The 11709-nt window shown below is 43.8% G+C and overlaps 1 protein-coding gene across 1 annotated transcript in view; it reads right to left on the bottom strand.

The window, feature by feature from the left end:
• Positions 1–10574: 10574 nt before the first annotated feature.
• MXD4 (MAX dimerization protein 4) overlaps positions 10575–11709 on the bottom strand; it is a 36224-nt gene continuing 35089 nt past the window's right edge. The window contains exon 6 of the mRNA XM_084266845.1: positions 10575–11243. Within this exon, the coding sequence (XP_084122971.1) occupies positions 11095–11243 (149 nt within the window). The 3' untranslated portion in view covers positions 10575–11094. The remainder of the gene's footprint in view (positions 11244–11709) is intronic.

The raw sequence follows: 11709 nt of genomic DNA, 5'->3' as shown, positions 1-11709 counted from the left end.
CGCCTGCGCGAACGCTCTCCTCCCCCCTTCCCCTCTGGCCGTCCTTCCGCAGAGCCATCCGCGCACGCGCGCCGCACCCGCCTCACGCCAATCAGAGGCGAAGGCCTTGCGCAGGGATTGGCCGGTGCTAGCCCGCCGACCACTGACGTCACGGGGGCGGGAGACCTGGGGCGGGGCGGGGCTCTTTGCGCTAGGGTGGTGCCTCGCCGTAGGGGGGGGTTGCCTGGGCCCCGCCGCCCAAGGGGCTTGGTGCGGCCCTGGTTATTCCCCTTGGCGGAGGTTGGCTCCGCTCGTTTCGGTGCCCGCTGCGGCCAGCTTGCCGCAGACCTCAGTACCGTTTGACCTTGCTCAGCTTTGGCCGACCCTCGGACCTGTGTGTCCCACCAGCCTCCCCGAGCCTGAGACGTGGCTGGTGGTGGCCGCTTGTCCCACCCCTGTGTCCGCAGTGGCTGTATTAGTCATTCATCCCTCCTTAGTCCTTTTAGCGTCTTAAGGACCGATGCCCCCCAAAATTTCACAGGGCAACAGATTGTGGAATGTCGCTACCTGATGCATGGAAAAGTACTTTCTTAATTGTTCTTAACCCTCTCCTGATCCCATCACATGGTTCTTGGCTCTAGCACTGCCAGATTTGGTGAACGCCGCCTCTGCGCTTTCCTTATCTGCAGCCTTCTAAATAATTAAGAAGCCACACTTAAATTTCCCTTCAGCTTTGGGCTCTGTGGTTCAGGAAGTTCTGAAATTTGGCCTCTCCAAAGCAAATGCTCTGTTCCCTAGTGATTTCAATTGTCTTCTAACTTTCATAACATTGAGATGCCTTCCTTGCAGCACAGAGATGAGACAGCACACGGTCCTCAAGGTGTGAGGAAGAAAACCTAGGTGCCCCAAGGTTTCCTACAAAGCCCTTGTTTCCTACACAGTTCCTTGCGATGCTACCTGCTTCCTTGGCTTTTTGGTGCACAGAGCCATCAGAAATCTCTCAGTAATGCTTGTGGGACCTTATCTGTATCACAAGGGCCAGTTCTGAGTTGTGCCTGGCCTGCTTACACTAACACTTTGAGTATCCTTTATCAGCCACTCCTCAAGGTTAGCCATGTTTGTTTCCTGCTCACACTTTCAAGTGCCATGTTTTGCTGGGCTTCCCTGTTTGTCACATGATAAGGTCCTTAGGTTTCTCTTTGCAACATGAAGGGGGAAGATTTGGGCCACGGTTTTCTATTTGTGTCAGACGTTTTACTTGGGCTTCAGATAGATATTTTTTAAGCCTTCTGGGTCTTTGGAGACTTCTTTCTTTTGAACTGCTCATTTAGGTTTTTCTGACATTTTTGCCCATTTTTATATAGGCCATTTTTTAAAAAAAATTGAGGGTCACTTTGCTTTATTTGTCTTGCTCTTCTGACAGTGTTAAGCTTAACTATATTGTGGTTGCTACTATGGAGCAGCCCACCCACTAATAGCTCTTGAATTAGATCCTCTGCATTGCTGAAAACTAAATTGAGAATGGCGTTTTTGTTTTGTGTGTTTTTTCCTTGTGGTTTCTAAGGCCAGTTACTCTAGGAAGGAATCCTTTAACAAATCCAGAAGTGTTATCTCTACATTTCACCCCAACAAGGCATTGACCCAGCCTGTATGTGGGTGGCCAAGCCCTCCCACTACATGTCCTAAATGTGCAGCTTCTCTAATCTCACTTCATGCAATTGTTGAAATGAGTCAACAGAGGGAAACGAGCCACCTCACAGCTCAACATAGCAAGGACTAACTTGCATGAGGTTTTCTAGATCAAGATCAGCACCTGCACTGCATGCAAAATGCAGTATGTTGACTTCTGGTATCGTGGTCTGTGCAAGACATTTTTAAATTAAACCCTGACCTGGCAGTGAGTTCTCATGGGTAAAAAGAGCTGTAGAGTTGAATTCCTCCCCATCAGATTACAGCCTGATATGCAGCTGCAATTTAGGCTAGCTGAAGTTTTCAAATTGTCTTGCAGATAGGGTGAATTGCATCTTTCTGACAGCGAAGGAACAAAAGCATTCACCAGCTTATTTCATAAGATGATGCCATTTCAGTTCAGTCAGTTACTTGCACCGAAATTGACCTGTCCTACAGAAGAATTTTGGAGGCTTGTCCTTCACAACATTGTTTCTTCTTAATTTCATAAATACCACTGTTACTCAGGAAGAAATTGCTCAAGCAAAAGCACATTTTCAACACCTAAAAAACTTTCTAAAATTCTCCTGGCCAGAGGGCAGTTCCGCTGTGACTGAAGTCCACAACCTGGACAAAAGAGGATACACCTGATAAAAGACTCTTCTGTCTTTTGTCTATCAAATTGTCTATCTGGACTGCTGCAAGTAATGCCTTCAGTTCTGTGAGTGACAGTTCCTCTCCCTCCTTATAGACTCACATGCATATGATGTCCCACCTCCCTCGTGGCCTTTCACAAAGCCTACGAGCCCATCTGTTTAGCAGGGCAAGCAGAACGATGTGCTCCTTCTGTAGCTGGTTTGGAGCAACGTGCGTGCTGGACAGTAGCCAAAAGAGCTCAATTGGACCAGCCTTTGGGCATGGCCAGTGCAGGAAATGATTTATTTCTCTTTCTACCCGGACCTGGAATTTTTCTGGAAGTTTTCACCATGGATTATCATTGCAGCCTCCATCCTCTCTCTGCTTTGTCAAATTTGGCGAACGTTAGCCTGAAGATTCAAAAGTTACCATGGAAAGGAGGAGGGGAACAGATGGACAAAAGAGGAGTTGACAGATAGCATGATCTCATAACCCCCGCTGGCACAGGAATTCAGGCTGGAATTGGAATATTTTAGGTCAGAACTCTGCACTTAAACTTCTCATTTTGAAAGAACAAGCCTCTAATGTGAAACATTTTCAGTTGTCAGACCATTGATCAGCTTTTAAGGCAGAGATTAAACAGCCTTCCCCTACAAACATGTTACAAACATACCTTCAGAATGTCTTACAGCCTTTTCCCCAACTCAAGTGCAGCCCTGGGTGCTTCAGGGTTTGCTTCTGCAGCTCCTTATGGGTCAAGATTGGTTTCCTCTGATAATTTTTTTTCTTGGTAGTGCTCAGTCAAAACATAATTAAAGGCTTACCTTACCCTTTTTTTCCATTCTGGGAGCAGTTGTTTCACATCTGTGCCTGAGAACCAGAGAAGTTGCTTAGATAGCATATTGACTTTACAAGCCATTTTATGGTGAGTTCTAGCAGATTGAAACATAGCCATTTCTGGAAGGATGTCTGCAAGCTCTGCACTATTCCATCGATGCCATGTTGTGCTTGTTCCACTGCAAAGTACGACATCATTGTACCTGTCAAAGAAGTTACTGGTTACTTGTTGTCCAAGGCCATAGAAAACAGGGGAGGAGTGCAGTTGCCATCATATAGGCATCACAGCTGGCTCTATAAACCCTCCCACTGGGATACATCTGCCAGATGAAAAATTCTTACAAAAGCATTTTGCTTATTACTGCTTTAGGGTTTTGATTTGGTTTGTGGAAAACAAACTAAAACAAAACGAGAGAAGACACGGAAATAAGTTCTGAGCTGATGAGCTACAACAGTGCAGAAGCTTTTTTCATTTGCATCATACTGCACATCTGTGCGTGGCAGCGGCAGCTGCAGCTTGCTGGAGTACCAACCTCTCTGTGGAAACACCCTGTCCTGAAAGGTAATTCATTGCTTTAAGCAAATTTATATTCTGAATTAAGCACAGCTTTTGAAGTGCCATGTGAACTTTTATTATAGCCCAGTCAGAAGACAGAAATTTGGCACCAGCTAGCTTTCTCTCACAAGCACATGTATCTTCTCTCATGAGGAACGGCAGATTTCATCCTGAGACCTTGTATTCCCAGAAAAGCAGGTCAAAGTGATTAGTTTTCTTCAGCTTTGTTGGATTCAATGCCATAAATGTAAAGGAAGCGCCTACAAGCCTGGGCCAATGCTGCTGATGTATTAAGGCATACGGTGCACAAGGTTATTTCTTTTTTCTAGGAAATTGTTTACTCTTCTGTAAGAATACCCTCTATTGGATGAAAACCCTGAGTGGGGCCGATCAGCTGGCCTGTCTGCAAATGGGTTTTGTGTGTAAGAAACTAAACCTTTGTGTAGGAACACACACCAGAACCCAGCGGGGACAGCGAAGGATCAGCCTGATCCTGCTTCCTTCCTTACTTCCTTCCTTCCCTCTCTCTCATCTAACTCTATCCGGCTCCTCCCCATTGGGGCATTGGTTCCTTTGCACAGCAGGGACACAGCAGAGACAGCTTTCGGGAGGGAGAGAAGCTTTTATACACCTGCATCCTCAGCCTGGGGGATGGAAAATCATAGTGGGCAAAAGGGAATCCACCTCCAACCAGCAGCAACCTCTGCTATTCCCAACACAGCTTTTCTGGCAGCAGCAATGCCAGCCCTTCACTCCTCTCTCTGCCATGCCATAATCATGTTGTTCTTACCATGCTATGGTCCTCGAGTACATTGGGTAATTTGTTGTTTGTAGAATAACAGCAGCTGAGAACTTTGCCATTGAAACCACTTTAAATTACCCCTTTCAGAGACAGCTGACGGTTATATCATTGTGAATCGGGGGGAGGAGGGTGTGTCCATTTAAATAGGCTTTGACAAACTATTTTCATCCTGATAGGCAAGGCAAGCTTCTGGACATTCCATATTAAATTGGAAACATCTATCACTAGCAAAATGAGGAAGCTTTTCTTATAAAGAAATCTTAAGACATTACAAATGTTGGGAAAGAAGCTGTACAGGTTATAAACTGTATCAGATTGACAAAAATGGTGCCACCACATGTGCCATAATTCTGTTACCCCATGCAGTTCTGTCTTGTGCTGAGAAAAGTGGTGCTGTCCCAAAACACAGCACTGCTAAGTGTTTCTTACGGCTTTTGTCCTGTTGGAGATTCATTTCTAATGAGCTAGTGATGTGCTGGATTGTATTTTATGCTGTGCTAGGGGTAATTTCAAAGAAAGCTTTGATTAAAAAAAATAGTTTACTGTGCTTTGTGCATGAGTATTTTTACTGATTCAGCCGTTCTGCTTATTTGAGTCAAACATTCTGACAAGCTATTTACCACAACTCCAGCTTAAAACTACTATTTCTGTATTTTTAAGACTTTGCTGTATTTAGGCGCTTCACAAGATGAAACAAGTACCAGCGGATGTCACACACTGCACCTGAGAGTATAAGGATGTGATTTGCAGAAGCTTTTCAGTTCTGTCCCTCCTCTCATCTCTCCTGGTAACAAACTGAAACGCTCTCTTTAGTGGGGCTGTGCATCACTTGCGATGTGACTTTCATATGCAACGAAACACACATGCAAGGCTTGCAGGCTGCCTTTTAACGCCTTCTTTTCTTTTTCTTTTTTTTTTCTATCTTGTGCAGAGCTGGAGTGATTTCAAGTGTAATTACTTAGAACAGACACTAATGCGTTTCAATTTGCACTTTGTTTTACAGGTTGGTTTGTCTTCAGAAATGTACTAGTGGAAATTTATACGGCACCCATGGTTACAGACAAATAACTTTAATGACTACTGGGGTTGCACTGTGCCAACATATGTAAAAGAAGTTTAATTTAAATAGCACTCCAACCTTCATACCGTACTATTAATTTGAATTGCTAAAACTCAGTGAGCTCCTTGAGAAATAGTCATTAAGCCTATATGAAAAGATTTGCAGAGGAAAGAAACACTATGCACAAAAAAAACAACCAAATGCTGAAAATTTAAAAAACAAAAAATGTGAAAAACCAGAATAAAAAGGTGTAAGAATTTGTGTATGTATTATGAAGAGGTAATGATATGACACAACACTCTGCGTGCTACGGAGCATAGCAAGCACCATGTGGGTGTGCACAAATGAACCTGTACAGCATCATACACCTCACAGGCCACAAGCTGCTTCTTTGGCTCAGGGACCCAGCTGCTCCCGCACAGAACCCACTCACTAACCGCACCTTTAGGTAACAATTTGACCCATAAACAGCAGAACTCTGTCAGTGCCTCACGCGCACCAAAATTCCGCCACTTAGAAGCCCCCATCGCACAGCCCCTGCCACCGGCACACGTCGGGTGTCGCCAGGTTCTATCGCCTCTCCTGCGAAATGGAAGGAAGAAATCCTCACACACCTCGGGTTTGCTTTGCCAAGGGCGAGCCCTGGCTGGACGTGCTTCCCCATCTGCCGGGGTTAATTTACAACACTGCAGGTAGAGACAACAGCCAAGGTGACCAAATGGTTTCTGGTGTCTTGTTTCATATATCCCCTGCCTTTAAATTCTCGTTACACAACACACTTGCATGTTTCCTTTGCAGCTACCGATTAAGAACAGTGCATTTCATGAGTATCAATAGTCATGGGGAGTAAAACTCTTCCTCAAAAGTTATCTAAAGGGATTCTATTCTCCTTCCACCAGCTTTGGAAAGTGCAAGTTAGGGGAATAAATATCAACACTGTTACTGGCTCTTACCACACACAGAAACAATGGCCTCTAGTAGTAAAACACAGATAAGAGACCCCAGGTTTTTGAAAGGTTATTTTGTTTTGCAGACATTCCTTTATCAACACTCATAAAATGTATAAAGTGTATAAAATTACTATTCCTTGATGAAAAGCTATAATGATGTGGTTCTTTTAAAAAATGAGTATCTTTCCCACAGGGCTGATCTGCAAGGACGAAAAATTTCACCAGTAATTACCAGCCTGCTAGAACATTGGCAAGATGGTGAAAGAGATCACTTGTCACAGTAGCAGAGACCGCTGTAAATACCGCCAGGAAAAGCAGAAGTACATCCTGCAGCTGAACACGCCCCGGGGCTCCAAGCCAGAGCAGGTCAGCAGGCTGAACTCAGCACACACAACTTCACCTCCTTCCCTTTCCCAGTTCTGGCACTTCAAGTTCATCCACTGAAACAGGGTATGCAGAATGCACAGCAGGATGCTCAGAAAACTTTGGATTTATCACAGTAAGTTACCTGTAGGTCAAGAGTAGTAACTTTCTGGGTTGTTTGGTTTTTGGGGTTTTTTTCCAAAATGATGTTAGGCTGTGTGGGGGGCATAGCTGAACCCCTGACTTACCTATGTCAAACCAACAACAACTGGTTAAAATTGGGAAAAGTCTAAATTCTTTAAGTTAAAGTATAAATTCTTTAATAAGCAAGTGCTATTGGATTTCAGTTTGGTTTTTTTTTCTACTCCAAAGACATTAGTATTCAGGATAGAAACTCGTCTGTAAACACCAAATGTAAAACTCTGACCTTCTGATGGATTTTTGAGGACATTTTTATCTCAGTTCCCATCTGACAGGCCTCACTCTGAACCGAGCTTGTTTCAGCAGAAGACAAGACAGGAGCCATGCTCTGAGCAGCAACATGTTGTGGAGTTTGTACTGGCCAAGCCCTGCTCTTTTCAGAAGATACACAAACTGGTTGCAGAGGGCCAGGTGTACATGCTGGGAAAGAGAGGGTATGCTTAAAGGAGGATTCAGCCTCCGGATTGCAGCGGAGAACAAAAAAGCTAACAGCTTTAGGCTGGGGCTTTCTATGCCCCTCTCCTGTGATGGCAGAGACCATACTCACAGAGCTAGAGGAAGAACAATCCCAGGAGCAGCGAAGAGGCAAACATCCACCCAACACCCGCATGCCGCAAGGGAAAACCCTTCCTTTCCTCTCCCACCAGGAAACGGGCCAAACCTCTCCGTCTCCATAAAAAGACCTGTGCAATGACTTCATCTCACCAGAGCCTTTTCCACAGAGGAAAAACCCAAGCAGCCCTGTAATAGCCTTGTCCCCACTCCTCCTCTTCCCATGGGGCAAGGGCAGAGAAGACAGAGCAGTAGAGCAGCGGTACCTCCTCACCTGCTAAAAGCATGGTCACGACACAGGGCGGCAGGGCTGCCAAGGCGGCGGTAGCGTTTAATCGCGCAGCAAGCGCTCTGTTGCTCGCAGTCCCGCCGTGGTTACAGGTACAGTTGCACGCGCGCAGACGGATGCATGCATGCATGCACACGCACAGGCAGCACACACACAGATATCCAGCTTGGAAAAATGAAGGAAAATGGAGCGCACTTTGCATCCCAGGGTGCCGTGGCTGCAGGTAGCGCTGCGCTGGCTGCTCAGCAGCGGGCGAGTGACCCGGAGCCTGGGTGGGCCAGGGCAGGGCTGGACCGCAGCTTTGTGCGGGGGGGCAGGCGGCCACCCAAACCCCACACTTGACTCTCTTGTGCTGTCGCCTTCGGCCGGGCTGCTTCGGTCCGAGCTGCAGAACAGGGGGCTCTGCCTGAAAATACCACCTTAAACCGGGCTGCACCTGAGGGAGAATGACACAGGCAGCATGGTATCATTTTTCTTTACCGGTGTAATAGCCCCCAGCTGTAATAACTGAAAAAGGAAAAACAAATAAACCCTTTTTATTTCCACTCAAGATTATTCGAGTAATTTTTATTGAAAATATAAGATCTACAAAGCCATGGATACCCAGCGTGGAAGAACTCATTAAGTTAGCACATTCATCTTTAAAAGGAAAATTTCAGGTTGACCTAAGGTACAATAATGTTCAATTTAAAAATCTCAGTTTTCCTTCTGTAAGTTTCAAATCTCTTTTCATTAGGAGGTTCTGTGCAAGAGCTGCTTGTCATGAAAGGAAACACTTTACAATTCATGAATGTGTTCATTATATAATAAATGAACAGCAACAATATACTAGCCTTTTTTTTTTCCTGTTAACAGTCGTGTGTTAAAGTAAACTCTTCTTTTTTTTTTTTTCCATGATTTGGAAATTAGTTACATATGCACCAAAGGAGCTAGTAATTTCTGCTGCTTGTCAGCTACACACAATGAGTATATTGCTGTGTGCTTTCCCCAACAATGAGGATTTTAGTAATATGCAAGGTGTATAGAACATAATACCAAAACCTGCATCACAGAAAAGGTTAATTGTTTTCTTATTCAGCTGCCAGAGTTTATAACCTTAGGCCCCTCCCCAGAGCCAAAGTAGGGGTGGCCATCCATTAGGTTATGTAAATTAAACATATACGTTTTCCTTGTTGGCAAGTTCCAAGCAGTAAGCGAGAGTGCAAACAAGGATCTGTAAGCTGCCACAAAATGTATTCATATTTCTACTCCGTGTTGTAAGAGCCAAAGGGAGGACACGTATGTCGATGTTGAAAGAACAACTGAATCTTTGTTTTTGATCATTATGGTCAGTCTGTCATGAGGTCTTGTATCTGAATGCTAAAAATGGCACCACACTCGGACATCCCATAGCCTTACACAGCACGTTTGTGTTTCCCTAGCCACCAAGCACTGGTCTCACAGAGACCCTGACTTTATAAACTAACAAAATACAGATTCGGGTGCTGAAGAACTCAGGGGAGGGCTTATACAAAGACAATTGACCCTCACACCAAAACCTAATCTTATGATTTTACTTAAAGCCACACTGAATCAGTTGTGAGAGGGTGAAGATACAAATGCACCTCTCTGCTTCATCCGTAAGAAGGTGGACAACTGACCATTCGAAGAGAGGGTCTGGAAACAAAGCTTAGTTGTCCTTTAAACAATGAAAAGGAGAGGCATACATAAATGGTCACCAAGGCACAATATGACAAAGGTGAAGAGTCCCTGAGACTCTGGTCTGGGTCTGTACCATTCCCCTCCCTATACAAGTAAATGAGAACATTTAGGAAAATATAATACAAAATCTCTTACAGGAAATATAGACTACACTTGCTAAAATCACTTCCCTAAAAGTGTTTATAGCTTTTTTTCTTTTTTTTCCTTCTTTTTTTTTTTTTTTTTTTTTTTTTAAAAGACCTTCTTTAAACAGATAATGCAAAGACTGGTCCATTTTTTTCTTACCCGGCAAGCCAAGCTCTAATGACTTCACTAAGCAGAAGTTGTATTAAAATACATCTTCATAGTATTGCTACAATTTGGGTAAATATGTTCTGAACAGCTTGATGAGTACTAAATAAACTTTGCTGTTTTACAGCATACATTTTATTTTTTTTTGCACTTTTTAAAGAATAGAAAATGCAATTATAGTGTGCAAAAGAAAAAAAAAAGATTAATTATCTTCTAGCTGAATACTGTAATTTTAAGCCATGCCTTCCATAAAAATGTATTGACATGTGTAAATAGAAGAAAAGAAAAAAAAATGCAAGCAAACAGAGATTTCATTTCCTTGGCAAGGAAAGATTAACTATCACAAACTGGATTGCTTGAGTGCTGTATTCTTCAGACAGAGAAATGAAAAAAAAAAAAGAAACCAAACAAAACCAAACCCAGAAAAACCCACTGAAATGCTTCAAATGTCATCCATCCCACGAAAACAGGTTAAAATTGCAGTGTTGCTCTCTACTACTCCGGTTAACACGGACAGAATGATTTGCTGCTGGTTGGATATTGAATACAAAAAAGCAAAAGAAAGTTGAGATCATCCCACATGAAGTCATTATTAGAGCTGGCTTTTTCCCCGCTTTGAAGTACAGTAGTGACTTGTAAATATGACCTTTTCTTAAGATCATCTGAGACTTGAAGATTTATCTGCCTGCTTCACCCAAATGACAACTGCTGAAAGAATTTATTCTATAGAGCCCGCTGAATATGTTTTGGTTTGGTTGTTTTTCTGTGAAAAAACACCACAAGAAGTAGGTTTAGGTTTCCGTATCTCCAAATCACTAACACACTGTAGATTCCACTTATTCTTCCATGTTTGAAAATGGTTTCTGCAAAAATCAAAACAACTGTCAAACTCCCCTACACCGTGCTTCCAACAGTTTGAATTTAATACTTCTCGAATGGAATGACATCATTTATTTTCTTTAATTTGCAGTATGGCTACATCAAGCTAGCTTTAAGTCACAACTGTACCTAACCACAGTTCTCTGCAGCAAACCCATGATTTACAATATCGAATATTGTGGTTACAGTGCAGGGAACCGTGGGTAAGAAACCTCCATGCCAGAGTACTGTGGTTGGGGTTTCCCGGAAGAGTGGCAGTTGACACCTCTGGAATATTCATATATAAGTGCTTCAGTCAGATGGTCCTGAGTTGAACGAGTCACTCAGGCACTATGAGAGCCTGGCATTCAGTCTGCGGGAATGTGTGTAACCTCCGTCACTCGAACCGCTTTGCAAACTGTAGTGGTCTTCAGCATCACTGGCACTTCCAATACTGTCCATTTCACCCGGAGTAAACTCCATTCCTTCAATGTCTACTTCTGAAGAAAAGATAAGAAGGCACATTTTCAGAAAGGCAGCGGCTGCAGCCACTAATCATGGGCCAGTACTGCCTCTGTCAATCAATGTTCAAGTGAAACCGGAATCATACTTCACTTTTGGTAATTAAAAAAACCCCAACAAGGAATAGTAAGTCCTGAGGAAAGGCTCGTCTTGCCCACCTGAGCATTAAAATCCCTTCTGTCCTCACCCACAAAAATACTCTGCACAGCATCGATGCCAAGCGCTGTCACAGAACTGCTCCAACCTGACACTGATCTTAACAAAATCCAAACTACCAAACAAAACAAACTTCAAACCCCCAACTTTCAGCGGCCACAATACTGCAGCATCGCTCCTTGTAACTCCAGCCTATACAGGTGCTGGCTGGTAGTGACCATGCAGTAGCCATCTGTCCACCGGTGGCTGCACCGCGACCATGACAACTCGTCTCCCACTGGCCTTGGG

The sequence above is a fragment of the Gallinula chloropus genome (assembly GCF_964237585.1).
Source record: "Gallinula chloropus genome assembly, chromosome: 7".
Lineage (NCBI taxonomy): Eukaryota > Metazoa > Chordata > Aves > Gruiformes > Rallidae > Gallinula > Gallinula chloropus.
The sequence above is the reverse complement of the archived record's forward strand: the minus strand, read 5'-3'. Positions and strand labels throughout refer to the sequence as shown.